At 43.4% G+C, this 26,740-nt stretch overlaps 2 protein-coding genes across 3 annotated transcripts in view; one reads left to right on the forward strand and one right to left on the reverse strand.

Annotated features, from left to right (window-relative positions):
* The window catches only part of rbm41 (RNA binding motif protein 41), a 72,429-nt gene extending 60,273 nt beyond the window's left edge, over nucleotides 1-12,156 (reverse strand). Inside the window, exon 1 of the mRNA XM_085798331.1 lies at nucleotides 12,149-12,156. The gene's annotated coding sequence lies outside the window, so the exon portion shown is untranslated. The remainder of the gene's footprint in view (nucleotides 1-12,148) is intronic.
* klf8 (Kruppel like factor 8) overlaps nucleotides 1-26,451 on the forward strand; it is an 80,171-nt gene extending 53,720 nt beyond the window's left edge. The window contains exons 3-7 of one of the 2 annotated variants that reach the window (XM_085798328.1): nucleotides 7,927-8,199; nucleotides 14,603-14,837; nucleotides 21,012-21,123; nucleotides 24,868-25,007; nucleotides 25,610-26,451. In XM_085798328.1, coding sequence (XP_085654454.1) covers nucleotides 7,927-8,199; nucleotides 14,603-14,837; nucleotides 21,012-21,123; nucleotides 24,868-25,007; nucleotides 25,610-25,791 — 942 coding nt within the window. In that variant the 3' untranslated portion in view covers nucleotides 25,792-26,451. The remainder of the gene's footprint in view (nucleotides 1-7,926; nucleotides 8,200-14,602; nucleotides 14,838-21,011; nucleotides 21,124-24,867; nucleotides 25,008-25,609) is intronic. The other variant, XM_085798329.1, reaches the window with a different exon arrangement.
* Nucleotides 26,452-26,740: the final 289 nt, after the last annotated feature.

A 26,740-nucleotide genomic window follows, 5' to 3' on the forward strand; every position in this document is an offset into this window, starting at 1 on the left:
AGAATCTACTGGTGAAAAGAGCATCTTTTTTATATTGGTTTTCATCATTGGGAATGTGTAAAGGGAGATGGTTTCTGGGGCTGTTTAACTGTCCCAAAAGCACTTTTGAGGAAATGGCTGCAGTTTGTCATCATCTTCAATCTGTATAAAGAGAGAGTCACCATGTAACCGACAGTTTTCCTCACATCACCAATGTTTATTCCAACATGGATGATCTGCAGACACCAAGTGTGAATAGGAGAGACCGGGAATAGTGGTATAACAGTTCCATTTTCTCCAATCAGGAGGACCAAATTAAAAATCTCCTTATTGAGTCTATGCACACCACTTTAGTTCGTATTCCATTCCATTACCATGTTGACGGCTAATTTAAACAGGTGTCATTTTTAGGTATTCATCATTTATTTTCTTGAAAGCAATGTCTTTCTGCATTTATTCTGTGTCTGTGTAGATATTTTTTATGCACGTTGTCAGTTTTAGAGACTAAGCCATGCATCTTCTGTTTGTGTGGCGGAGAAAACACCCACGCCATCTAATAGCAGACACATGTAATTAGTCTGCATTACGTTTTGAATTCAGTGGCTTAAAAGAGCTCCAGGATACAGACAGAAATGTTAGAACCATCCCGGTCTCTGCGACTGGACACCAATGGAGAGCATACCAGTTTTCATTTGCATGTCACGCAGCCATCTTCATGGTTGAAAGTCATTCTGTCTGGTCAGCTTTAAAATTTGGAAGAAAAAAACGTAAAAGAAGGAGTTGCAACATGGTGAGTTAAATTCACCTGGTTCCAACAATAACAGACTGTTTCCTGAGGTGAGCCGACAAGTCATAGGCGCTGACGTCCAACACGCATCACTGATGTTGAAAGATAATCAGATACGTTTGTGTTTTTTTTTAATAAACGTGATGATTTTGAGATGATAGGTGGTTTAACAGACTCATCTCAACACTGTTTTTTTGTTTCCACTGAGGTGAATAGACCCGTTTATGTATCTCCACCCTTGGCTGGCAGTAAGTGATGGGAGGGAGGATTTTAAGAAAGGCAAAGTGATGAAAACAGTGACATTACATTTTTTGTCATTTAAAGTCTTTCTTCATCACCAGTGGATTGCTTGCAGTCAATGCAAGGCTCTGCTCAGTCCCTTATTAGCTCGATATTTTGACACTGAATGTGATTTTCTCAGTGATGTTGAGTGCTCAGAGTCTGTTTTTATTTGTATGATGCTGCGATCGCAGTGTTGTTAGTGACCTGAGGGTGCACTTGGAGAACAGGAAAACCAACTTAAAAAGGATCGTTTCTGTAGGAATTTTTGCATATAGGAGGCGGCAGCTGAGGACAATGAACCATGAGCTTATTCAAACTGTTTCAAGTGTATTCAAACAGCTGGATGCAAAAAGTTCAGGTATTAAGTTACAGGGAAATGTGCTGAGAATGCAAGGGAACATATAAATTAAGCAGTTTTAGAGGCATGCTCTTGATTACCGTACGCCAAGAAAAAAATTATCTGAGTAGTTCTCATAAAATACAGAGGAATGTTTAAACCCCACCACCTGTCAATAGCTTTTTCCCCAGAAATTCATGTGTAATTGTGGATGGGGCGTTGCTACACAAACAATCAGACAGGTTTTCAACAAGTCTAGTTCAGTCGAGTTATGTAAAGTGCTTACTTGGAAGTGAAAATGAAAGGTGAATTGCAGTGGCATCCTGTTCGCTTGTTGCAGAGCACCCTCCTCCACATTTCCTTCTTTTTTTTCTCTTTATTGACAGTTTGCAGTAGAAGTGACAGAGAAGCAAACCCCTTTTTATCTTGTTTGCGTTTGAAAGCAGCCTAAAATGCGCAACTCAAGGTGAGGAAGGAGGACAAACGACTTGGGCCTCAAAGACATTTAACATACTCAGGTCATTTCTGTGTGAGATGAAGGATCTCTCATTGTTGAAATATGACTGTGAAAGATCTAAAGCTTTGTAATGAAGCATTTATTCATTGGCAGGCGCGTGGAATACTAACAACGTCTCTAATTAAAGAACGATTCAGAAAAAAAGGTCTACTAATTACACCTAAATATGCTAAAATCACGTACAAGGGCTGCATTAATTACAAGGTGAATATACATGTTGTTCTTTGCTACAGATGCATAATTAGACATCAAGGCTCTTAATTAGAGTCCTCCCTAAACATGTTTTTTTTAATTCAGGTTCTCTTATTTGTGTTTTAATCTTTAAAGTCAGAACACTGAAATATACATTTTGTTCGTTTTGTGTTGGTGGAAAACTGAAGTGGCAGCACGCATTATTCTGTAATGAGTGACTGCAGCTTAGTTTGCTTTAAGGTTAGAGTCAGGCCATCCTGTGAGGGATGGACAGGTTACTAAGCACCAAGGAAATCAACACTGGCAACTCCTATTAGGTAACATTAGGGCCGACGCTAACGCAGGCTAACGGACACTGTGCTGGGATCTGCCTGCTGACAGGTGGGTGAACCAGAGACACAGAGAGAGAGGAGTAGACTTACCCTTTAACACAGGGTGGGGGGCAGTTGGTGTTTCTTTGGGTGGGTCAGGCGAGAAGGGGGCGGAGCTGCATGTGTGTGTGCGTATGTGTGTGTGTGTGTGTGTGTGTGTGTGTGTGTGTGTATGTGTATGTGTGTGTGAGGTGGGGCGGCGTGCTTCGTAGTTAATATCTCCCCCAGCTGTTGTTTTTGCTCTCATGTCTTTATTATATCGTCCATATCTGCCTTCACGCCCCACGTCCTCCAACACACACGCAACACATGCACGTATAAATTCAGCACACATACGTGGCCTTTAAAAATCATAATTATGTACCGCTGATCACACACAATATTGACATGTACGCACTCCCAGCAAATCAATGCCTCTCCCTTCATCTCATCATTCCACCCATCCCTCGTTTCTCTTTACAGCCCGCTGGATCTTGTTCTTCCTCCCTCCACCCCCCCCCCCCCACTTCACCTTTCACATATACAAACAGTCACAGCAGTGTTTGTGTCACCTCCAGACCTATTGATTTCTTCCTGTAGGAAAAAACAACAGCATCACGGACTGAAAGTCTATTAGGCTTCAGTTTCTACTTTGTGTACCCTCTTCTTTTTCTTTTTTTTTTTAGCTTTTAATTTCTTAAACTGCACACGGTTATAGTCTCCACTGAATGACAGTGTAGGTGAGGCTAATTCTGACCTGGGGCAATGACTTGGCACATTTCCCATTTCCTGTAGCCTACCTGTTTACAGATCCACTGAATTCCCCCGGTGCCTGAAGAACAGTAAAGATCTGAAATATGAGACGTTCAAGGCGGTCATCGGTTTGTTGTTGCTTGAAATTTGCATGATTGTTTTATGTATAAATGAACAGTGGAAAAGCAAAGAGGCTGTGACAGCATCAGACCAGAACTTAGATATTTCGGTTTTTACAATTAAAGAAATAAGTCATCTATTGTATCAGGGGATTGTGGGAAGGTTCAGAGCCATTTGTGACCAACAAGATCCTATAAACGGAGTTAACTCCTATCTACCTGTAGTAACTCTATAGCAAACTATATTCATCTTTTCTTCTACTTATATCAGACATCTTAAAAAAATAAAAATAAAACAGGAGGAGCAACAAGCTCAAACCCTCCATATGAGAATATTATGCCACCTATTTCTTAATGGGAGTTTGGCAAAGGGAGCTGTTGCACTTGGCCTCCCTTGTCATAGCACCTGCCATTAATAAGTTATGTGTCTGTTGACATAGGTGTGTGATCAGCCTGTCACTGCGGCCATATTTAGTGTTACCTATTAACCCCTTGTTAGACCGCCACAGGCACATTAAAACAGGCTTAGTGATGCAATGATCAGGGTTCAGTTTGTGACTTTAGTGCCTCTGATATGACAAATATTATGAGCTGCGATCTCACATACTGTACTGTGTAAGCAGTCCACTGTGGGCATGTGAGGTGACTAGTATCAGGCTGTGTTGCTACAGTAAATAACTCATTACTTTATCAGCATGATTAAGGTCCTTTGGACGTTTTACATCTCTCTTTCTCTGCCTGCCTCTCTCACCACTGCAGTCACAGCTGCTACCCGCCTCTATTCAACTCAGAGATCACATGAATTAATTGCAAGGCGAAGACTGGGTGACCCATTTTATGGTGGAGCAGTTGAACTGAGAAGGGCAAGAGGGAGAGAGCCGAGTACTCTGGCAAGACCCACTGCTATGTGTCTCGGCTCAGTGAGGGTTTTTTTTTCTGTTGCGTTCAGACACATCAGGTTTATTGTTTTTAAGGTGAATTGTGTTCCAGCTCTGGCAGATTGTTGTGATTGTTTCACAGACAGTTGTTTTATGGCCCTGCTCCATTGTCTGACTCACAAAAAATGCAAATTAATTTTGCTTCAGAGACGGTTGGACTGTTTGTTGATATGCAAATAAAGATTTGTGAGAAATTAGGTCGGGGTGATGTCCAAAATGAAATATTTTGTTATGTGATATCATTGCTATGCTGGCTGTGGACACCAGTTCAAGTTTCATTTGTCACATGCAGAGCTACAATGTAGGGAGCAGTGAGCAAATCAGTAAAATGAGGCTTGAACTCAGGAGAACAGACTGTGCAAAAATACAATGCATGTGATGGGAAATATAGAGAAGAAGATGTGTTCTTTGCTTATAGATCATGTCTAGGTGGTAAATTATCAAAGCCTCAATTAATGCTCACATTAAAATTCAGAAAATGAGACATAAAACAAGCTGTGGGAACTAAATGTTACTTTGTGATGTCACAACAAAGCAGTCACTCAGACGTGCCCACCTGGACCCACCATCTAACACTTTTACCTAAAAACTGCTACATTTTAAATAAGTTGTCAGAAAACAGTCAACCAATCATAAGAGAGGCTCAGAGCCTCCTCTCTTCTGATTGGCTGACACAACCTGTTGCTACTGGATCTCTGGAGAGAAGTCAAAGAGATGAGATGTGAAACTCCACCGAGATGTTTTTTTGGTTATTATTTAGAACCCAAAATGTATCCTCAAATGGACCAGCATAAAATAAAACAGGAAATGTCTGAACTATGGGGCTTTTAAATGGCCGCATTGTCTTGCGACCAGAGCTAATTGCATCATAAATGTGCTTGGTCAAACTTAACATGGCTCCTTAAAATCCACAAAATTAGCCAAATTGCATTAGCTATAATCACTTCTCTTGTAAAAGCCCAGTGTGAAAAAAACCACAAAAAAAAACGTCCTTCTGATACTGAGCCGGAAGTGTCCTCTCGTCTCGGCCCAAAATTAACATCTGTGGTTCAGCGCGAAGAGTGTCAAGTGTTTTCTTCCACTGGGTAATGAGCTGCTATACATCCTCCCTTTTAAGCTAATCAGTCTGACCTCATATCAGGAAGTTTCTCTCTTTCCCTTTTTATTCTCCTTTCTCACTCAGATCAGAGCTTTGCAGGAGTCCAGTGAGATTTTCCTTTTTTTGTCTTTTTTTTTCATTCCAGAGGACGTCAGCCTTTCAGTCTCTTCTTCTGGGGATTTTTCAAAGAGTTGGGAGTTAAATCTGAGCGACTGTGAAAAAGGGGAAAATATAGGAGTGGAGGGGGAGAATAGAGGATAAGAAACAAATGGAAGACCGAAACAGAGAGAGAGAGAGAGTGGGTGGAAATTAAACTGACGAGGAGGGCGAGGTAGGAAGGAACAAAGGTGTGGCTGATGTAAAGAGCATGAGATGCTGGAGGGAGAGGTGGGGGTGTGGGAGAGAAAGGTGAAAGGGGGGTGTGTTCAGAATAGAGAGAATGTGAGAAAAGGAAAGAGAGAGAAGGGGGAGGAGGAGGTGGTGGAGGTGGGGTTGGTTAACTGATGGAAAGATGAACGGACTGGGAGAGAAAGGGAAGGGAGTTGGTGGTGGGTGGGGAAAGAGTGGAAAACATGGAGTCAGCTGATAGCTCCCAGTTTCCATGGCAACACTAGGCCTTTCCCACCCACTCTCCTTTTTTCTTCTCTCTCGTCTCTTTCTCTCTTCTCTGCCTCACCCACTCCCTCACTTCTTTCACACTTGATTTTCTGTTCAGTCCCCCCTCCTCCTTTTTTTAAGGATGTGTCTCTATAATCACATTACAGCCCTGCTTCCTCTTCTTTCACTGATCCCTCCTTCTTTCCTTTCCTTTCATTTCTTTTCCTTTCCTTTTTACATAGTAACAGCTCCTTAAATCCCATCTGCTTTCAGCCAAGTTGTGGTGCAGGTGTGTGTGTGTGTGTGTCGTCAGTGGCTCCCTCTCACCTTCTTCCTTTTCTTTCCATTTTCCATTTCCGTCTTATCAGCCAAGTTTGGTGCAGGTTCTGTTTCTAAGGCTTTTCACATCACACACACACACACACACACACACACACACACACACATTAAAACATGTAAAACCCACTGATATGCTCTATGCTATGCTCTAACAGTGCTTATTTGCATATATAATGAACGGCGGCTGCAGGAGAGTGTTTACCAGTCATATTTGCGTCTTCACCCACCGTCACGCAGCCCAGCCTCCAGCTGAACTGTGCGACCCGATAAAAGGGCGTAGCGTAGTCTCCACCCTCTCCTCTTCACCCAGAGCCAAGCTATGCTCAGCTGAACTGGACCGGGGCCAAGTCCTGGACTGGAGGCTCACTGCTGCTCCCTCTCTCACTCCATTTCTCCTGTCTCTCTTCAAACTCTCTCTCGGTCTGTACCAGTCTCTCTCCATACCCACCCAGCCCTTCTCTATCTGTCTCTCTCTCTCCTTCTCCTCCTCTACCCCCCCCCCCCCCCTCCTCCTCCTCAGTGTCCCACACAGCAGCCATTGTTCCCTGTGCTTTGGAGCTACATGGCAGCTGAGCCCTGGGTGGCTCCAGTGGCGAGCAGGGTGCCCCACTCCTCAGAGGAGGCTGAGGAAAAAAAAAACCAGGGCGTAGCATGAAAAAGTCTGATGCAAGTTATATGAAAGTATTTAGTCAGGAGGAAGCAGTTCCTCTTCGAAAACTATCGAGCAGCACTGGGCTTGTTTCTGGAAATATATCCGTACATTCTTAAAGAGACAAACGTAGGATACGGATAATTTAACAATAAGATCAGACATCAGGTTTTGGATAATTGGTGTTAATGCTGTCATTCCCATGAGCCTCAGCAGCTGTCGTTATGGAGACAGTGTCAGTAGGTGAGGCGAATCAGAGCTGTGGCAAATTTGAAATCATGATTTCATCCTGACATGAAGCCAGAATCTGAGACTGGAGTGATTTAAACAGCTCAGCTGTTCAGAGCAGCGCCACCGAGCTGTTAGCTCTACTGTTTGGTAACAAAATGCACACTGGGAGTTTGTTTTTTTTTGTCACTTTGTTTTAACACGTTGAGGCTTGAGTTTCTTTTGTCAGCTCACACTGTCACAACTTTTACTGCTCAAATCCTGAGTATCGGAAATAACCTCTAACTACTTCCCACCTGTATAATATATAGAATGTGTGAAGTATCAGTCTCATGTTTCCTGGGCCTGCGTGTCTCCAGCTCCATGTCGTATCGCACAGTAAAAATAATAAAACCGTGTCTTGTCTTTGCAGGAGAGTTTGGCTCCTGCTGGCTGCTCAAACAATAAAGCAGCGTGTATCAACATTTTTTGTCATGCCCCACTTAACTGCGATTACATCAGTCTAATTAGCACAGGGGTTTGCAAATAAAATTAGGCCTGTGCTGTCCTGTCAGAGAAAAACTCTTGAGTGCCCTCAAGCTGAGGATGTGAGTTGACTCAGCCAGTTTGAGGAGACAGTGAAATCTGAAATGAAACCTGGGTATCAATGTGAGAGAGGCTTTCCTATCCTTAAATAAACACACTGTCTTTGGTTTGAAGTTGTTGACTGTATCTGTGTCAATCAGTTCTCTAATCCTATATACCCCCCCGTTGTCTCCAGCAGGCAGATGCAGCGGTCGACTGTCCACAGCCAACAGACTTGAAGGTGAAGACTGAGTCTCCACTTTGTAAGACAGAGCCGTCCTCGCCCCAGCAGTGCCCGGCGGAGGACCAGACGGAGCCTGTGGACCTGTCCCTGAACAAACCGCGCTCCTCTTCGCTCCCCACCTCCACAACAAGCAGCACGGTCAACCCAGCGCCCAGCGGTGCCGTGACCCAGCCCAGTCTGTCAGCCACGCCCGTCCCCTCGGCCGTACAGTCGATAGGCTCCATGGTAACTATAACCTCCTCCATTTTTTTATAGTGAAGCTGTAGAATAGATTAGAACAGGGGTGTCAAACGTGTGGCCCGCAGGCCAAAAGCAGCCCACTGGAGGGTCCAATCCGGCCCGCAGGATGAATTTGCCGTGTGAAATTTGCATAGAAGACAGAAGAGACATAATATTATTGAAGTTGCGCAAATTTTTCTCAAAGATTTTCAGTTTGTTCATGATGTTTTGTAAAAAGATAGTTTATTAACTGTAAATATCTTCATAATTGAATTGAATAAACTTCATGTATGCCCATGGCATGTACACATTCATTCTTGCTAATACCAATACTGATGGCTAAAGAGATGCTAAGGAGTGTATAATGTACTTGTACTTGCACTAAGACAAAAGGAAAAATTTAGAGTTCTTGTTATTAGGGCCACGGGCAATCGCACCGGGCACTGGTCCCAACAGCTATGAAATAGCTGCAGGGACCAGTGCCCGGGCACGAAGCCCGGGCACGAAGCCCGGGCACTGGCCCTGGATTTTTCTGTTCGGCCATTTTCTTCCGCCTTTTTACGGTCTTCTTCTAGTCCTTCATACTTTGTGCTATTTCAACAATTCATATATCAAAACGTGCAGCTTTTTTTGAACTTTATCGGCATTACTTTTCTCTTTTTAACTATTTATACTTTTTAAAATATTTAACTTTTTCTGCAAATTAAACTCTAGACAAATTATTTTCTCCAGTTTTGTAGCCACACTTGTCTTCTGGCTAAAATTCTGGTCAAAAATGCAAAGAGACTTAGATAATAATTACTATAATAACTATTGTTCTTCTGTTTGGCCATTTTCTTCCGCCTTTTTACGGTCTTCTTCTAGTCCTTCATACTTTGTGCTATTTCAACAATTCATATATCAAAACGTGCAGCTTTTTTTGAACTTTATCGGCATTACTTTTCTCTTTTTAACTCTTTATACTTTTTAAAATATTTAACTTTTTCTGATTTTTTTCAGCTTTATAATGTGTGTGTGTTGCGTCTAACGAGCAGAGCCAGAGTGGTGTCAGAGTGGAGAGAGGCAAAAAAACATTCTAGAGTTTTTCTGGCTAAACTGTCAGCACGGCCACAAATTAAACTCTAGACAAATTATTTTCTCCAGTTTTGTAGCCACACTTGTCTTCTGGCTAAAATTCTGGTCAAAAATGCAAAGAGACTTAGATAATAATTTAAAATATTTTTTAAATGCAGCCAGGGAGCTCTCTGCTCTCATACAGCTCAATGCATTTTTTTCACAGCAGCAGGAGAAGGAGCTCAACTTTGTAACTTGCTGTTAAGTGCTTTTTAAATCATTTTAATTCACCAAAAAATAGTCACAGGTCACAAAAAAGTCCTCTTCTTACTTGGTGTGGCTAATTTACTCATTTCTCTTTATTTTAAGCATCATTGAAAAATCTCACATTCATCAAAGTCTCAACCTCTCTTACTCATAACTCTGTCTGTAGTCCAGTTGGTAAGATGTCCGCTTGCCAACCCCAAGGTCACTAGTTCGAATCCAGGCTGAGCAATCTTGTTATGTTATGTTGAATTCTGCTCCCCTCCATCACCCTCAATTGGTTACAGGTGGTCGTTAAGAGACGCATTAATTGCTAGTGCCACCATTTGCAGCACATCATCAAATTACAATGGCAACATGCTTTAGTCTGTGCTCTCTGTGGCGAAGTGGCAGAGTAAAGGTTTACTGATCATGAGGTCATGGGTTCGATTCCTGCCTCATTCATGTAGTACTTTCTGCTAGAGACTTCATTCAAATTCTGATTTGTAGACAAACTTCTAATGGCTCATTTATGATGCTTTTATAAAGACCCACTCCCGTGAAAATCGTGTTTTTTGAGCTTTTCACATGTTCCTGTGGCATTTTTCTTGTGTTAGAGCACATATCAGCAGAGAAGGAAGTGCAAAATTGCATTTCTGAGTTTTTCTGCCTTCAAACTGCTGTGAACCAATGGCAGACTCAAACTGGCAGTTTCAGGGAGACTGGAGCTGACGTGTCACAGCTCCAGGGGAGGGCACTAGTGCTACAAGCTGCCGCCCCGTTCTTCATCTGGCTCAGAGGTGAAAGGCTTGGCAGCTCAGTGTAGCTGTCAAGGTATAATAGGTATAGCTCACCTGGTAGAGCAGCTATCACTGTGAGCAAGGACTATGCTCCAGTCTGTGATCGAATCCCAGTGTAGAGTTTTACACTAAATGCGCTGAATCTGTAATTATACAATGTCCAGCTGTCAGCAACCGGGGGGCAAAGTCAAAGTCTTCTGACCATGAGAATGTGGGTTCAATTCCTACCTTGGTCAACCATTTGTATGGTCATCACTGCTTGCACTATTTTTACAAAAGTGTCCTCTACTTACTTGTTGTGGTTAATTTCTGCACTTTCCTTACTTTTTTTTCTAAGCAGAAGCCAGTGATCCTCTTATAAAAGGTTTTCTTTGCCCCTCATATACTGTCTCTGTCTGTAGCCTAGTGGTTAGCTTGCTGGCCTGACGAGCTGAAGGTTGCTGGTTCAAATCTTGCCTCAACAACAATTATAGTGAATTATTTTCCCAGTCGTCCTCTGTTGACTTCTGATAACTTGCTTCATGTTGAAACTGCTGCTCTCAGCCTAAAATTCACAGAAATTTTCATTCTAAGTCATTCAAGCTTGACTCTCAAGCTTTCTTGATGTTGACAGTGTGCAGATCATTAACAGACAACAGTCTCTGCAACTGTGTGCGCACTGTGGCCTAGAGGCAGAGTGGAAGTCTAATGACCATGAGGTTGTGGGTTCGATTCCGACCTTGGTCAAACATTTGTATGGTGATCACTGCTTGCACTATTTGCTAATTCTGCAACAGCGTTCAGTTGCTATCAGCAGTCACACCATTTCCATTCTTGGAAATGCTTTTTCTAGTTTAAAATATTTTTTAAATGCAGCCAGGGAGCTCTCTGCTCTCATTCAGCCCAATGCATTTTTTTCACAGCAGCAGGAGAAGGAGCTCAACTTTGTAACTTCTCCACAACTCTGTCTGTAGTCCAGTTGGTAAGGTGGCCGCTTGCCAACCCCAAGGTCACTAGTTCGAATCCAGGCTGAGGAATTTTGTTATGTGATGTTGAATTCTGCTCCCCTCCCCCACCCTCAATTGGTTACAGGTGTTTGTTAAGAGACGCATTAATTGCTTCTGCCACCGTTTGCAGCACATCATCACATTACAATGGCAACATGCTTATGTCTGTGCTCTCTGTGGCGAAGTGGCAGAGTAAAGGTTTATTGATCATGAGGTCATGGGTTCGACTCCTGCTAGAGACTTCATTCAAATTCTGATTTGTAGACAAACTTCTAATGTCTCATTTATGATGCTTTTTTAAGCATCATTGAAAAATCTCACATTCATGAAAGTCTCAACCTCTACTTCATTGGAAGTGTTGGAATGGCCTAGAGGATAAGGTTCCTGCCATCCAACCACGAGGTCACAGGTTCAAATCCCACCCGAGCAGTCTTGTTAGTGTGTCAGCCACTTTGAACTTTAACCAATACCACTTGGTCTGGTCACATGATCAAACTTGATAATGCATATGCGCCCCCACCTATTCTCTTTACCTCTTTCAATCTTGGTTTGTGTTAACATGTTTCTTGTTTATACCACTGCACTAAGATTGATTTGCACTGGAACTACAGCTTTGGGCTCGTTAACTTCAGAGTGAGACAGAGTGCAGCTCATCAACAGACAACAGTCTCTGCAACTGTGTGTACACTGTTGCGCTAGAGGCAAGGTGAAAGTCTACTGACCATGAGGTTGTGGGTTCGACTCCTACCTCGGTCAAACATTTGTATGGTGATCATTCACTGCTTGCACTATTTGCTAATTCTGCAACAGCGTTCAGCTGCTTTCAGCATTCACACGCAATTCCATCAGGAAATGCTACTTTATCTAGTTATTTTTCCACTTCCGGCCGACTTTCGGTTCGCTACATATTATATATCAAAACGTGCGGCTTGATCGGGATCGGTGTGCTATTACTTTCCTCAACAGTTTACGAATTTTTCGCGACGTAAGTCGCGAAAAACTGCGCAAAATTTTTGCATGTAAGTCAATGGGATGGGTGGAAAAAAAAGAGCGAAAAAGACCAATCATTGGAGTTTAACAAACGTCTACTGCTCAGGCATACTTTCACCTAGAGACTCCATTTAAACTTTAAACAGTAGACACAAGTCTTGTGTATTGTCGTATTACTCCACGTTTTGATAGGTCATATAGTTTTTGATCAATCCATGATCAATGACCATGATCATTTTTGGAGAAATTATGAGATTATAATGGGTGTGTATTGCACGGAATGTTCGTGTCAGAGTGCGTGACGTCATCGGTTAGAGTGGGAGAGATGCCAGAAAAACTCCAGATTTTTTCTCTATCCAAACTCCAAACGGCCACAATTTACACTCTACACACATAATTTCCGGCACGTTTGTAGACGAGCTCATCCTTGATCTCTTAATCTGCTCAAAATATCAGAGAGACTTACAGAATTTAAACTCTGAGCCTCTAAGTGCGGCCACGTCTGTCTCTGCTCCTCATTGAGTCCAATACAAATATTTTCTGAGAGAAGCAGAACGGCCTGATGTTTTAAAACTGCCAGCGTCGCCAAAATATTTACTGTAGAAACACCAAATCGTCCTTAGAGCAACGTTGATCTGTGTTTTGTTCTGATAGGAGTTACCGTTTTCTCACCCTAAGCCTAAATGTGAGACCGGTGCAGAGGCAGAAAATGGCTCTTTTTCTCCACGTTTCTGTCTGTCTCAGCCTGCGGGGGCCCCTATCGCCGTGGTAACCTCTTTGATCCTCAGGCCAGAGCTCGTTAACTTCATAAACAATCCACCTGGCGCTCGTTTAAATGTTTATAAACACAGACACAGCTAAATCAGACTGACACAGGATGCAGCTACTAACTAACTATGTGTCAAGTCAGTCACACACACACAGACTCTAGAGCCAGCTTCATGTGATTACAGTCACACACACACACACACACACACACAAACACACACACACCTTCATGTGATTAAAACACAGTTAACGTGCAACAGAATTTAAACTTAAACCATGATTTAATCTGGTTTTAAAGTTAAACCTTGTTGGTGTCAAATGCGTCAAATGCCTCTCGTGGGAGCAGCTGATAGAGTCCCCCCCAGCTGAAAGCAGCCCACCCCACCAGCCAGAGGGTCCAGGACCATAGGGACTGCAGTGGAGGAAGGCTGCCTTAACACCCTGCACAATGGCACCCAGTACACAGAAGTTAGACAGGACCAGTCAGCCCATCACCTGGTCCGTTCAACAAATCAGTTTATGCTACTGTGATTTATGTAGCCTAGTTAAATACTACAGTAATCATCATAGTGTATTGGCAGGAAAGACCATTTAAATCTGTATCAAATATCGATTAATGAATTAATCGATAATTTGCATGTTGGTCTTGGTTAAGTACCACCTTGAAAAAAAAAACAATGTTTTGTTGCTTAAGCTATTCAGTCATTCAATGGTATACTAAAATCCATGTGAAAAAAATGCTTCTCACTGTTCTCAGGTCAAATATTTATATGCGATTAAAATGCAATTAATTGCGATTAATTAATTACAAAGCCTCTAATTAATTAGATTAATTGTTTTAATTGAGTCCTGGCCCTACTACACAAGATACACACACACACACACACACACACACACACACACACACACACACACACACACACACACACACACACACACACACACACACACACACACACACAGTTAACCTAATGTGGTTACAGCTCCTCCATATCAGTGCTTATAGAAAGATGATCATGTGTCTGTCTGATCAGCTCTGTCTTGACCTTAAGATCGTGGGTTTGATTCCCATGTTGACAGAGATGGCACAACCGGCAGTAGCCCCGTGGCCCATTCAAAATTTCCCGAGAGGAAATTTTCTAGTTTGGAGGTTATTATGCTGTTATTTTACTGGTCTGGCCCACTTGAGATCAAATTGTGCTGAATGTGGCCCCTGATTATTATTATTATTGCTCATGAGTTGCTAATGGACACACGTACGTGCACACACACACACACACTTATATTTTCTGTTTTTTTTTTCTATATTATTGTTGTTAGTCACTATTATTTTTTTTTTCATGTTTTCTGATATCTTGTGCCTTTGTACATGAAATTGTAATATTAATATTATTATTATAAGGTGGAGGCTTCAAATAAGACCATCATGGTTTTTTGCCTCTCCATGCACTGTTTCATTATTACCTATCATGTTTTATGTTTTTTACTGAACTAAAATGACTTTGACACCCATGGATTAGAACAACATCTCACATGCTCCTTCTTTCCTTTTTTTTTCCTTCTCCCCAGGTGCTGTCTCCGGGCTCCATCCTGGCCACGCAGGGCGCTGGCGGGCAGCAGATCCTGCACGTCATCCACACCATCCCCTCGGTCAGCATGCCCAGCAAGGTGGGCCAGCTGCAGACCATTCCCGTGGTGGTGCAGTCGTTGCCTGTTGTCTACACCACCATGCCGACCGATGGCGTCGCCACGGCAGCCATCACGGTCCCGCTCATAGGCAGCGATGGACGCTCAGAAGGATCTGGTGAGTGGTTGAGGAAGATGATGACCCTAATCTTAAATACACTCAATGAGTCCAACACTCAAAAAACACATCAGAGGTCTTGAGCCAGGCTTGTTGGTTTACAGATTTGCATGCTAACAAGCTTATTAACTAAATCACACATACTCACTAGCGGTAGCTGCGCTGGTGTCAATGTAAATAGGCAAAATCCACACGACACCAACCGTATGCGAAATGTCCAAACCACAACCTCTATAATTTTCTATATAGATTTGCACACAGGCAGCAGTGAGTGAGGCTCAGTTTCAGATGAGGCTATGTCCTCCTCCTCTGTCACCTTCAGCCATTAAAAGATAATATTTTAAAAATACATCTTTATGTGTGTCATGGCTTGAACAAGCACAGTAACACAGAGAACTGAACAGAACTTTTCTGTCTTATTTATGGAGCCACATGCTGTGTGTTGTTGTTGTTGTTGTTGTTGTGCTGCACCATAGGGCCTCCCCATGCATCCTATGGTTGCCACTGCCGGTGATGCACATTATGGGATTTGTGCCTATAGAAGGAACTCAGACTGCTGCTGCTATGACCAGAGAAAACTGTGTATTATCAAACACTTGGCAGGAAGGTCCTTAATTCTGCGATGAATATTCACAGCGTCTTTATTTCTTTTAATGCTATATGCATCAGTGAGGAGAGGGGAGGCCATTTGTGATGGTTGTTGGATGACCAGATCTCTCCTCTCCTTTGTTCCCGTCTTTGACTTTCAAACACACCACTGTTCCTCGGCGCCTCGGTTACGCTTGCTCACACTGTCTTTTATGGGTAGCTCTGGGTTCTCAGAGGAGTACAGTGTGTGTGTTTGTGTGTGTGTCTCCCAACGGGGGGATGGCGTGTGTTTGTGGTTAGCGGTATGTCGGGCTCGCTGTCTGTCTGCCTGTCTATCTTTGTCACTCTGGATGCTCTCCATATGTGCCAGATGATTGATATTCTCACTTAAAATGAGGAAACTTCTGGAAGAAGAAATGTTACATATGGTGCGGGAAAAAAAAGAAAAAAGAATGTTCCTGCTTGAAATTCATCTGTCAGTGTTTCAGCAGCTGATTCCGTCCTCTGATATTTTGCAGGGGGGGAAGTCTCAAGATGTCTCATAAATCAAAACAGGAACTTGCTGTACATGTCGTGAATAACTGATGATGTGAGATTTGTTTTTCCCCCCTGTACCTGAGCAACACGCTTGAACGACTTCCCCTCCTCAGGCGCCCTAGGTTTTGTGAAAAGGTGTTCAGTTCTGCAGAAAGTGGGGAAGAGGAGGTCAACGAAAAACACTTGAAAGTCACAGTGTGTCCTGCTGTCATGGCGTCATGGGGCCATCTTAAACACTCCGGGCCGTCCGGTCGATCGATTAAACACCGGTGACGAAGGAAGAGGTTAAAGGAGGCGTGATCTGTTCCCTGAGTAGACACCGGGGGAAGCTCAACATTTGTTCAGGCAGGCTGGCGAAGCAGAGCCTCCGCCCCGTTGATAAACTGCAGTAAAGTCCCTCAGTAAACCCCCTTCAGTTCAGGCTCAGTAGAAAGACAGACCAGACCAGCCTCCACTCAGGAATGTAAACGACGGAGGGGAACTCTCTCTCTCTCTATCTCACACCTCCACAGTCTGTGATGTCATGTCCTGGAGCTATTGTGTCACGATTTACCTCATTTTTGGTTTCTTTCCCATAATGCTTTCTCCAGGCATGGAACTATTCTATACTTTTCCAAGCTTGCTCCTGATTTTTGGAAGCCATATTAAGAATTCTTGATGTATAGTGATTCAGTATTAAATCTGCATTGTGTTAACTTGAGTTATGATTATGATAACCAGGCTGATTAATCAATGTAATCCCTCGATGTTCCCTCCATAAATTGTCATCTAAACCCAACAAATCTAACACCAGAGAGAAACACTTCATTGATTTGCCACTTCACTAATAATTGGGGAAATATGTAATACACACAAAATAATATAACTATAGGCCCCACCTTTTATTACTGCTGTCTTCACAAGTGGTGAAGGTGAAGTTGTCAAGGTTGTGTGAGGTCACACAATGATGCATACAGAGAGAAAAAGAGGAATTTCCTTATTTGATAGAAAACTAATTCACCGTATCTTGTTTCTGCTGCAGTCTATCATACGTTCCCCTTCTCCCCCTCCTTCCCCTTTTTATTTCATGATGTTAACTAACGATCACAGCATTTGAGACACCCGCCCATCCATAGATTTTTCTTTGTTATTGTCATTGCCAAACAACAATACACAGAAATGACACATAGAGAATTATAAAGCAAACAAACATAACCACTTGAGTTAGCCTCCATTTACCTGGATGCTTTACGCATTGTTGGCTTCACCTGAAGCAGGAAGTCACCTGGAAGGTAACAGGTGTGCCTCGTCACAGGTTAATCAGTGGAATTCTGTTTGCCCATTTAATACACGGGATCAGTTGTGTTGTGTTTTGCATACAGTAAATAATCCTGTTGGACAACTGTAGCTATCCAGATTTTCAAGAACCTTTCAACTAGATGAAGAGAAACAAGTCTAACTTTAGGCTGAGACATGATGATTAGTCAGTTACTCTGCTACTGTTCGTCACATACAGCGATAATGAATCAACTGAAGTTAAAGAATGCCGAGTTATTTTTGTGACTTTTGTGTAAAATGCAATATAATCTTTAAAATCCTTTGATGTGGAGGCTTGAAAACAAGTTCAAATGGCCAGACCTCATGCAGAGCTGGTAATATGTCCAAAAAAAAAAAAAAAAAAAACTTCAACCATAGCTAACATCTTTACACTTGTCAAAACAAACTCAGCCTCTTTCTCTCTCTCTTAATACCCTTTCAGTCAAACATCTAGTGTTTCACAACAAATTGTATCACATTAATGAGGTTTTGATTCCATTTAATTTGGGCTTTTGAGGCCAGGCTTGGCAGCTTTTGCTTGTTTGCATGTTTCAGCAAGTGGGAACAGCATTGTTTTGGTACTGAGGAGTAACCTTAATTCCAGACTGAATAGCAGCTTGTTTCACGGTGTTGCACCTGCAGCCACACCTAACACCTAACAGTGCTGTGGCGTGGCCGGCAACACGCCCTGGACTCCTACATCCACGCTTGAGATAAACAGAAATAAAAAGAGAGATGCTCTGAAGTATTTCTCTGCTTTAAACCATATCTTTGCAGCTTGGGCCACAGTTTTCTGTAGGAGTAGTAAACAGGAAACAGTGCAGCGCAGCAGGTCAAAGTTAAATCAGGAAGTCGCTGTGTAAACATGTTTAACGAGGGACAGTTTGGGTCATAATTGCACGGCGATACAGCCACTTACAGTTAGCACAGTGACTGTTGATGCAGTTTCCTCACAGGGCTCATTCAGGCGTGATGTAATCTAATATCGCCTAATCTACTGAGTAGTCTGACGGCTCAGTTGTCAGCGGTGGCGGAGGAACCACCTGTCCGGAGATCGTATGAAGATGCTGCTCGGCTGCTGCGTTTCACAGATGTGGCGGTTGTGTCTCTCAGAGGAGAAACGATGAGAGCGAGAGGGGATGATGGGAACTTTGATACTCTCTTTACCTGCGAGGAGAAGGAGCAGCAGGCGGCCAGCCGGCTGCCTCTGGTCCTCTGTGTGCCGTGGCTCTGTGTGGGAGAGAAAATGAGGAGGGGGGGGGGGGGGGGGGGCTGGATAGGTAGAATCAGAATGGAGGAAGAGAGCGAGAGCGGGTGGGTGAGGCGCAGGCGGAGGGTAGTGGTGGTGGTGGTGGGGGGTGAGTGAGGAAGGATGGGGAGGAGAGAGGGTGCAGGGGTTGAGAGGAGAGGAGAGGAGAGGAGACGGGTCGTTGTGCCTTTGAAAAAGAGGCTGCAATGGCGGTGGAGAGGGGCGGGGGCGGCTTAATTGTCTCCAGAGACAAAGAACACTTCTTTTGGTGTGTATGTGTGTGTGTGTGTGTGTGTGGGGAGTGGGGAGGGTCACACACACACGCATACACACAGATACTCCACCCAAATTCCCTGCGTCACCCTTCCAGCCACCCAACCCCTCCTCCCTGTCTCCAGCCGGGGCGGACTTTGAACAGTATGGCTGCCACATTCCTGCAGATAGAAGAGGAGGAGGAGGAGGAGGAGGAGGAGGAGGAGGAGGAGGAAGGGGTGGAATGGGAGGAGGGGGAGACGCTCTTGTTTTCATTCATAATGTTTTCAGACCTAATTGATCTCTAGTTTGATTTTGACGCAGAAATTCTTCTTTGCTAGCTCATAAAATGTTGCAGCCTGTGAAGTTGTCAGGCTGTGAATTTAAGGAAAAGAGAAGAGGGAGTGAGGCAGGGGCGAGAGACACACAGGCAGAGAGAGGAGGGTAGGGGGGTGGGGGGGGGGGCGTAAAGACTATACACATCAAATGAGTCCTGACAGATTATTTGGCAATATCACAATGTATCTCCTCACCTCCGTAACTCAAATTTCATGTGTTTTTCCTTTAATTCAAGGTAATTAAACCGAATTAATGATCATATCAGTCAGAGTGACTTCAGGAGCTTCTGAGTTATGCAACTCAGTTACGCTGGATCCAGGTTTTGCTACGGTCTACACTCTCACATACGCCCATTGTACAATAAACAGAGCTATGTCTGCTTCCAGCACATACCCATAAATATAATTAGGATATAAAAAAAAAATCCTCTCCACCCGACTGGTTTGTTTTGGCACAAAACACTCCTCAGATTTCCTAGTGAAAAGAATAGTTTAGATTTTTTGTTCAAAATCTGTGTTAAATCAAATTATACATTTTAAATATAAAAGAATACAAAAGTTTAAACCTGCTTTACCAGATTTCTTTTTGTCTTTTTGGAACAGTACAAACAACTTTACACACAGCACTGACCTTTTAAATAGTAACTCAACCCCGCCCCCTGAGAGTTTTGACCTTCAGCGGTGTAACGTCTCGTCTTGCTGTAGTGATGCACAGGTGTGCTCCATGACGCTGTGACATTACTGCTGCTGGGTGTGTCTGTGTGTCTCGCCTCAAACAGGCCTCGACCAGAGAGGAGGCAGCAGAACACAGGCTTGTTAAGTCGCCCTGCGGGTCAGCATTACTGAGTTGCTGTTAGCAAACAGTCACTTCTTCACACATCCTGCAGACATGAGGCAACAATAGCAAACATTTAGTGTCATGTTTCTTTTTTCAGTGGCTAGTCTGTGGCTAATATTCAGACTGTGTAAAAGAATCCAGCTCTTTTGCAGGTAAATGCTCCATTGGGAGACCAAACAGATGACCTGAAAGAGCTGAGGAGACTTCTTTCACACACTTTATGTATATTGAGTGAATGCAGCAGGTTCACATGCCCTCTGATCAAGTTTGATCCCACACTGAGAGATGTGACCTACAAATACCCAGAATTCAGCAGAAAATATGAAGGATTCAGAAGTGAAAGCACAACTTTGAAACAACTTCCCCTCCTTTGTGGAAAAAAACAAAAAAACAAAAAAGTTTGAATTCATCACATCTTTCCAGAACTTGAGGACAACCAGCAGAGACTCCCGATAGCCTCCAGAGATTTATCTCTCAGTTAATTGCTAATTAGCGTCGTCTGTGACTTCTGCCGAATATTTTTCATTAACATCTGTTCACGTCGTCTTCCCTCTGCGCTGACATTGTGAGAGGTTGTGGAGAGAGACGGGAGGAGGACGGAGGGGGACAGGAAGTGAACACGTTTGGAGATGTTGAGAGAAGATGTAGAAACAAGGAGACACGCAGAGAAAGGCGACGCAGGGAGGGGGCTCAGACGGAAAATTTTATCCATCAGTTCTGCAGCCCAGCAGATCACACCTAACTACTACACACACACACTTGGAGCAAGTCTTTGTCGTGCTAACTTGCAGGAATCCAGGCATGGCGTTTAAGAAGTTATTAACCCCCTGCTGTTCTCCTCTGTCTGTCTCTACCCCCCACCCCTACTCCACACCTCCCCCCGATTCTTCTTCTACTCCTTCACTTCTCCCTGCTCTGTTTCTTCCATTTCCTAATTTCATTCTCTGATTTTTCTCTGTCACTTGGTCTTACGCCAATTTCTTTCCACCCGTCTTTCCATCTGTCTGAATTTCCTCCTATTTTCACCGCTGTTCCTGTTTCACGTCCCTCCTCTCCTCCTCCTGTCCTCTCTGCAGTTCGTATTAAGCCAGGTTCAACGTCTCCGGTGGAGTATCAGAGTGACAGCGATGCAGAGAGCGGTACGGAGTCGGGATCGGCCTCCCTCAGCGCCCAGAGCCTCGACGCAGGGTGAGCCCATGCTACACAAGCAACATTTAGGCTCGCACACTGAAAAGCACTTTGTTTTCACACAGATGTAGAGTGATAAAACATTCACGCATGAAAAAAGTACATGAAATGCAACACATGTGGAACATATGTGCAGCGTAGTACCAGGTTTCCTTCTCAACTTTTAGTTTTTTGGTGTTCGGCTGAGAACACAACACTTAGAAGTGGGTCATCATAGTCACACAGCGATAGTGGGGATGTGTTCAAGGTGCGCTGGGATTTTGACCGCTAGTGGTGCTGTGAAGCGATGCTTTAATGTGAGGGTCTCATACATTAGCATGCAGGTGAGTCCAGATTCCTGCACCTGCTGAAGACGTAGAGGAAAATGTAGCAATAGAATGGACGGCCAACATTTAATCATTTGCCCACAACCTTTTAGAAATTCAGCTCACTCAGTCCAGTTTGCAAATAAGGACAGTTTTATATTCAGTATAACTAAGAGGGTCCATATTTTATTAAGAGAAATTTCCATGTGTAGTATGATTATAAATCAGGTATTGTGGCCAACATTGCCACACCCTGGCTCAAAGAGTTACAATAAAAAGGGAGACAACAACATGTAAATGTTCAAATTGAACCAAATCTGACCAAAATAAACCAAATTAGATCATCAAAGTAGTTGTTGATCATGTGAAACAGAAGCAAAAAGGTAACTTAAAGCAGCATGACTGAACCAAACCAACGCGTGGTGTGCTTGTGGAGAGCAGCAGAAAGAGAGTGAGCAACTGGCTGCAGTAACTTCACCACACAGGGCTCAGGTGTGTTGAGCCACTCGAGGCAGCTGCAGGCAGGAGGAGAAGGCACACCCAGAAGATCACACATGGATGGAGAGACACGCCCAGAGGATGACACATGGGGCATCACAACAGAGAAATGCACACAGCCAGTATTAAGAAATTGAGACTTAAAACCAGCCGGCTGGACTTCCTGTAACGTTGTGATGTCACAGCAATGCACCTCCCATTCTTGCCGGATTTTGTCCACCAAGTGTTTTTGTTTATTTATGTATTTATTAAGTGTTAAGTATTTTGGGAGGCTTTTAGGCCTTTAATTGACAGACACAGCTGTAGAGAGACAGGAAATGGGAAGACAGAGAGAGGGTGAACAACATGCAGCAGAAGAAAGGCCCAGAGCCTCCTCTCTTCTGATTGGCTGACATCGACCTGATGGTTCTTAATATCACACATAGTATATCGTTTTATGGATCAGGACTTCAAAATAAAACAAATAAAAAGTGTAAATGTGAGATGATAATTTTTAGACATTTTCACTCAGGCTGCTCCCAGTCTTTATGCAAAGCTGACTACATCCTTGCATCCTTGTGCACTGAGGATAATATTGATTTTTTTCACCTTACTCTGTGAGAATATAGTGCATGTGGATACGGCTTGGAGAGTCAGCCTTTGGCCCAGTGGCCAATCATGGTACAACAATAGAAAAAGATATCCCCAGCCCTCTATAATAAATCCATCTGTAAAACTGTTGACAGAATATAAATACCATAAACCACACATGATGTCATCGGAGTCAAAAGTCCATGATACAAGTCAGCAAGGCATCACAGAGAGATAACATTCAGCGAAGTTTATGGGAAATGCGGTCCTAGTGTGGGACCTCCTCCTGCCTTGCCTGCAGCCTCCTGACTAATTACATTACTGCAGTGATACTGCTGCCATGACTGGACACTTATATAACCTTATATAACCCTGCTGTAACAGCAGAGCACACTGGAGACGCCCGGGCTGGATCACAGGGAAACAAGTGTGTGCATGTGTAGAGTGTGTGTGTCTACATTTGCTCAATACACACTTAATAAATGAGGACACTTGGTCCTCTCAAGCAAAGGTTGGACATTTGACAGATTGTGAGTCTGCAGAGTGAAGGTTGGTGTGTCAGTCACGGCTCACACACGGTTTGTGTGCTTGTCGCCTCTTCCTCTGGTGTAAACACTGACCTTGTTGGCACCATGAGTCCTCATGTGGACCAAAAGCCTGGTCCTAATAAGGTCAAACAAGTTGAGCCAAGTTGAATGGAGCTCAGGTCAAGGTGAGGCAACTATCCACAACTAATACAAGTCAATGCAGTGTCCTAACAAGTATGGCTGTGCAAACTTGTTTGTGTGCGTGTCCAGCCAGTGTGTTCACTAGTTAGATCAGGATGGACCTCCTGCCACACCCAGTGGGTGAGGTCGCCTGACTCTAACAGAAATTCTGGGTGCGGTTAACAGTTGTACGTGTGTCTGCGTATGAGACAAGCAGAAGGAGATAGACTGTTTAATAGAAACAGAGTGAAAAAGTGTGTGTGGTTACTTGTGTGTGCGTTTGTCTGTGTGTGTGTGTGTGTGTGTGTGTGTGTTGCTGGGCAGGGCTGTCCCAAAACTGGGGTGTAAACAAGGTTACGTAATGCAGCTTGCCGTCACACCTCCCTGTAAAAATGGCTAGGGGGAGCAGTGTTTCTTTCAAATCAGCTTAATTTACACTGTCATCATCATATCACTTTGCAGGCAGTGATTTGAGAGAAGCAGAGTGACACAGGAGAGAGTGAGTGAGTTCAGCTTGTCGCGATCGCCCGTCTTGTTGGTGTGAGAATAAAACATAGACGGGCTGAGGAGATACAAAGGAATCAACAACAGAGAGAGAGAGAGAGACAGAGAGAGAAATGCTGAAGTGGAGGCAGTTGTGCAGTTGTTGAGCACAGAGTGACTCTCTGACGCCCCCTGGTGGATCACTCTCCAACTCACCTGAGCCTGACAAGAGACACAACAAGTCAGGTGGAATAGTTCCAAATACAAACCTGGTGCAATGAGTTTTTAAAAAAGTGTATGAATAGAAAATGACTGCACATAACAAAGACATAAAAGATCAGACTAACAGAGAAAAATTTAGTTTACAATGAAAATAAACATTTAAATATCTATTGAAATGTTTTTTCACTCTACTTATTTTCTTACCAGAGCCTGATCTGACTAATTCTGGCATTTTGACTTGACAGCTTCAGTTGAAACACTTGACCATCTCTGATAACGATCCACAAAATTTGCCAGTGGTAAAAACTGTGTATTCACGATGCTATTTATATAACATGAATGTGAGCCAAAACTGATCACATTTTTCTTTCTTTCTTTTTTTCTTTAACCCTTTATTTAGATCTCGAAAGCCATTGAGGGTAAACCCTCATTTCCAATGATGTCGAGAGCACATCAAATCAAAACAACAATCACAAACAATTGCAGTAATCATAAAAATACATCAAACAGCAATACGATCACGCATTATCAACAATTTTAGGATTATTTTTGAAGCAGTTGCATTCAAAAGCGTGCATATTATGACCATGTTTTTTAAACTGGCCCAGGGTAACAAATGAATTCATTTTCAGAGATTGTTGAAGGGAGTTCCAGGTATGAGCATCAACAACATAATTAAACAAACCGAAATTATCACGAGCATCATAAGTATAGTTAGACATCCTCTTTTTTTACTACTTATAACGTTGTTTTGAGTGAACTTGCCGGTGATGCTAAAGCTGAAATATTCATACATGAAATACATTTGCAGTTTTGATCACAGAATAGACTTGAAATATCCCAAAATGAAAAGTAGGAGGGACTGTTTCTAGCTGAAACTAGAAGTCGATGTTATCTCCAAGTAAAAAGAGTCGTGATCAGTGATCAGCAGTTGATGACGTCTTCTTCTCCTCCCTCAGGTCGGTCATGGACTTGGAGCCCGTCGATCCCGACTCGCCGGACATCAAGAGAAGGCGAATCCACATGTGTGACTATGAAGGCTGTAAAAAAGTTTACACCAAGAGCTCCCACCTCAAAGCCCACAGGAGGATACACACAGGTGAGACCCGAGCAACACACACAACAACAACACAGGGGAAGATAATTGAGAAAGTCTGTTGTGAGCAGGATTACACGGGTTGTTAGATTTATTAGTAACTCTTTACTTGAATAGGTATTCATCAGATTGACATAACACTGTCATAACCATGACATAACAGCTGTCATAAACATCAATGAATACTTATGACAGCTGTGGTTAAGTGTCATTCAGTAAGTTATGTCACTTTTAATGCAAAGTTGACATTATTTGAGATGTTTTTGTTCTGACAACTTGACATAAAGACAATTTAAACTGTCATAGTAGACCTAATGGCCAAACTTTAAAAATTATGTCAAGTTCTCATAACAAGGACATCTTGAGTAATGTCAACTTTGCATCAAAAGTGACATAACTTACCGAATGACACTTAACGACAGCTGTCATAAGTATTCATTGATGTTTATGACAGCTGTTATGTCATGGTTATGACAGTTTTATGTAAAGTGATACCGATTTATTTCTGTGTATTTTTACTTGATGTTAGGTGATGTATTATTACTTCCTCTCGTTCTTTTTCTTCCCGTTCACTCCTCCTCTCCTGGTCTGCCCCCCCCCTTCAGGAGAAAAGCCCTACCACTGTACCTGGGAGGGCTGCACCTGGCGCTTCGCCCGCTCCGACGAGCTGACCCGACACTTCCGCAAGCACACAGGAATCAAACCTTTCCGCTGCACCGAGTGCGATCGCTCCTTCTCCCGGTCCGACCACCTCTCCCTGCACCGCCGCCGCCACGTCATGATGTGAAAACTCTGGACCTCCCCCGACTCCTATCAACCCCCCCCCCCCCCCCTTTACCATGACGTCTCAAAAGTCCCTCACAGCACATCTTGTACCAGTGTCCCACCCCGCCCCACATGGACCTCTGCTACTCCCTGTCCCCCTCCTCACCTCTGCTGAGCCCCCATTGGTAGGGTTTTAAGTCCCATCAGAAGACACTGTACCTCCTTCATCCTCCTCCTCTTCATCTTGAAATCGCAGGAACATCAGGAATGTGTCTGTTCAGTACTCTGTGTGTGTGTGTGTGTTAAGACATTGTCATCGCCGCCACCACCGTCCACCTGACGCCCCTCCCTGCCACCCTCCAACCCCACACTCACATTTATAATAACGTCTCCTCATCAGAGGGAGGAGGATGGACTGAAGGACATCCAGCAGCAGGGACGTTCATCCATCCATCACATGCATCCATCCATTCAAAGGAGAGGAGGAGGAGGAGGAGGAGGAGGAGGAGGAGGAGGAGGAGGAGGAGGAAGAAAATGTGTGTGTTTTTAAACTGAAACGACAGGGGGAATCTTAAAACAGATGTTTTTTCAGCTGTTCTGTTCTTTTTTTAAATGATTTGTACATATCCAGAGTTGGAAAGTTATATGAGGCCACTATTTCCTATAGGATGGATTTCTGGAAGCAAATATGAGTCATCTTCCACCACATGAACATTTCACAGGAATCTGGAACCTTTTTTTTTAACCCTGCTGTTTTAAATTGAGGAACTTTCCACATAAATCATGAATCATCCGATAAACAGTAAGTCAATAAAGACGACAGATCTGACCAGACATTTGATGCCAGCCCTTGAGACCTGGAAGTGTTTGATAAAAAAAAGTATTTAAATTCCACACCCAGCGCCTCTCTGAGCCAACCCCCCCCCCCCCTACAAAAAGTCCCCTCTATGGGGACAGACGGTCTCTAATGT

The sequence above is a fragment of the Trachurus japonicus genome, chromosome 14 (genome assembly GCF_045865225.1).
Source record: "Trachurus japonicus isolate A0001 chromosome 14, Traja_1.0".
Taxonomy (NCBI): domain Eukaryota; kingdom Metazoa; phylum Chordata; class Actinopteri; order Carangiformes; family Carangidae; genus Trachurus; species Trachurus japonicus.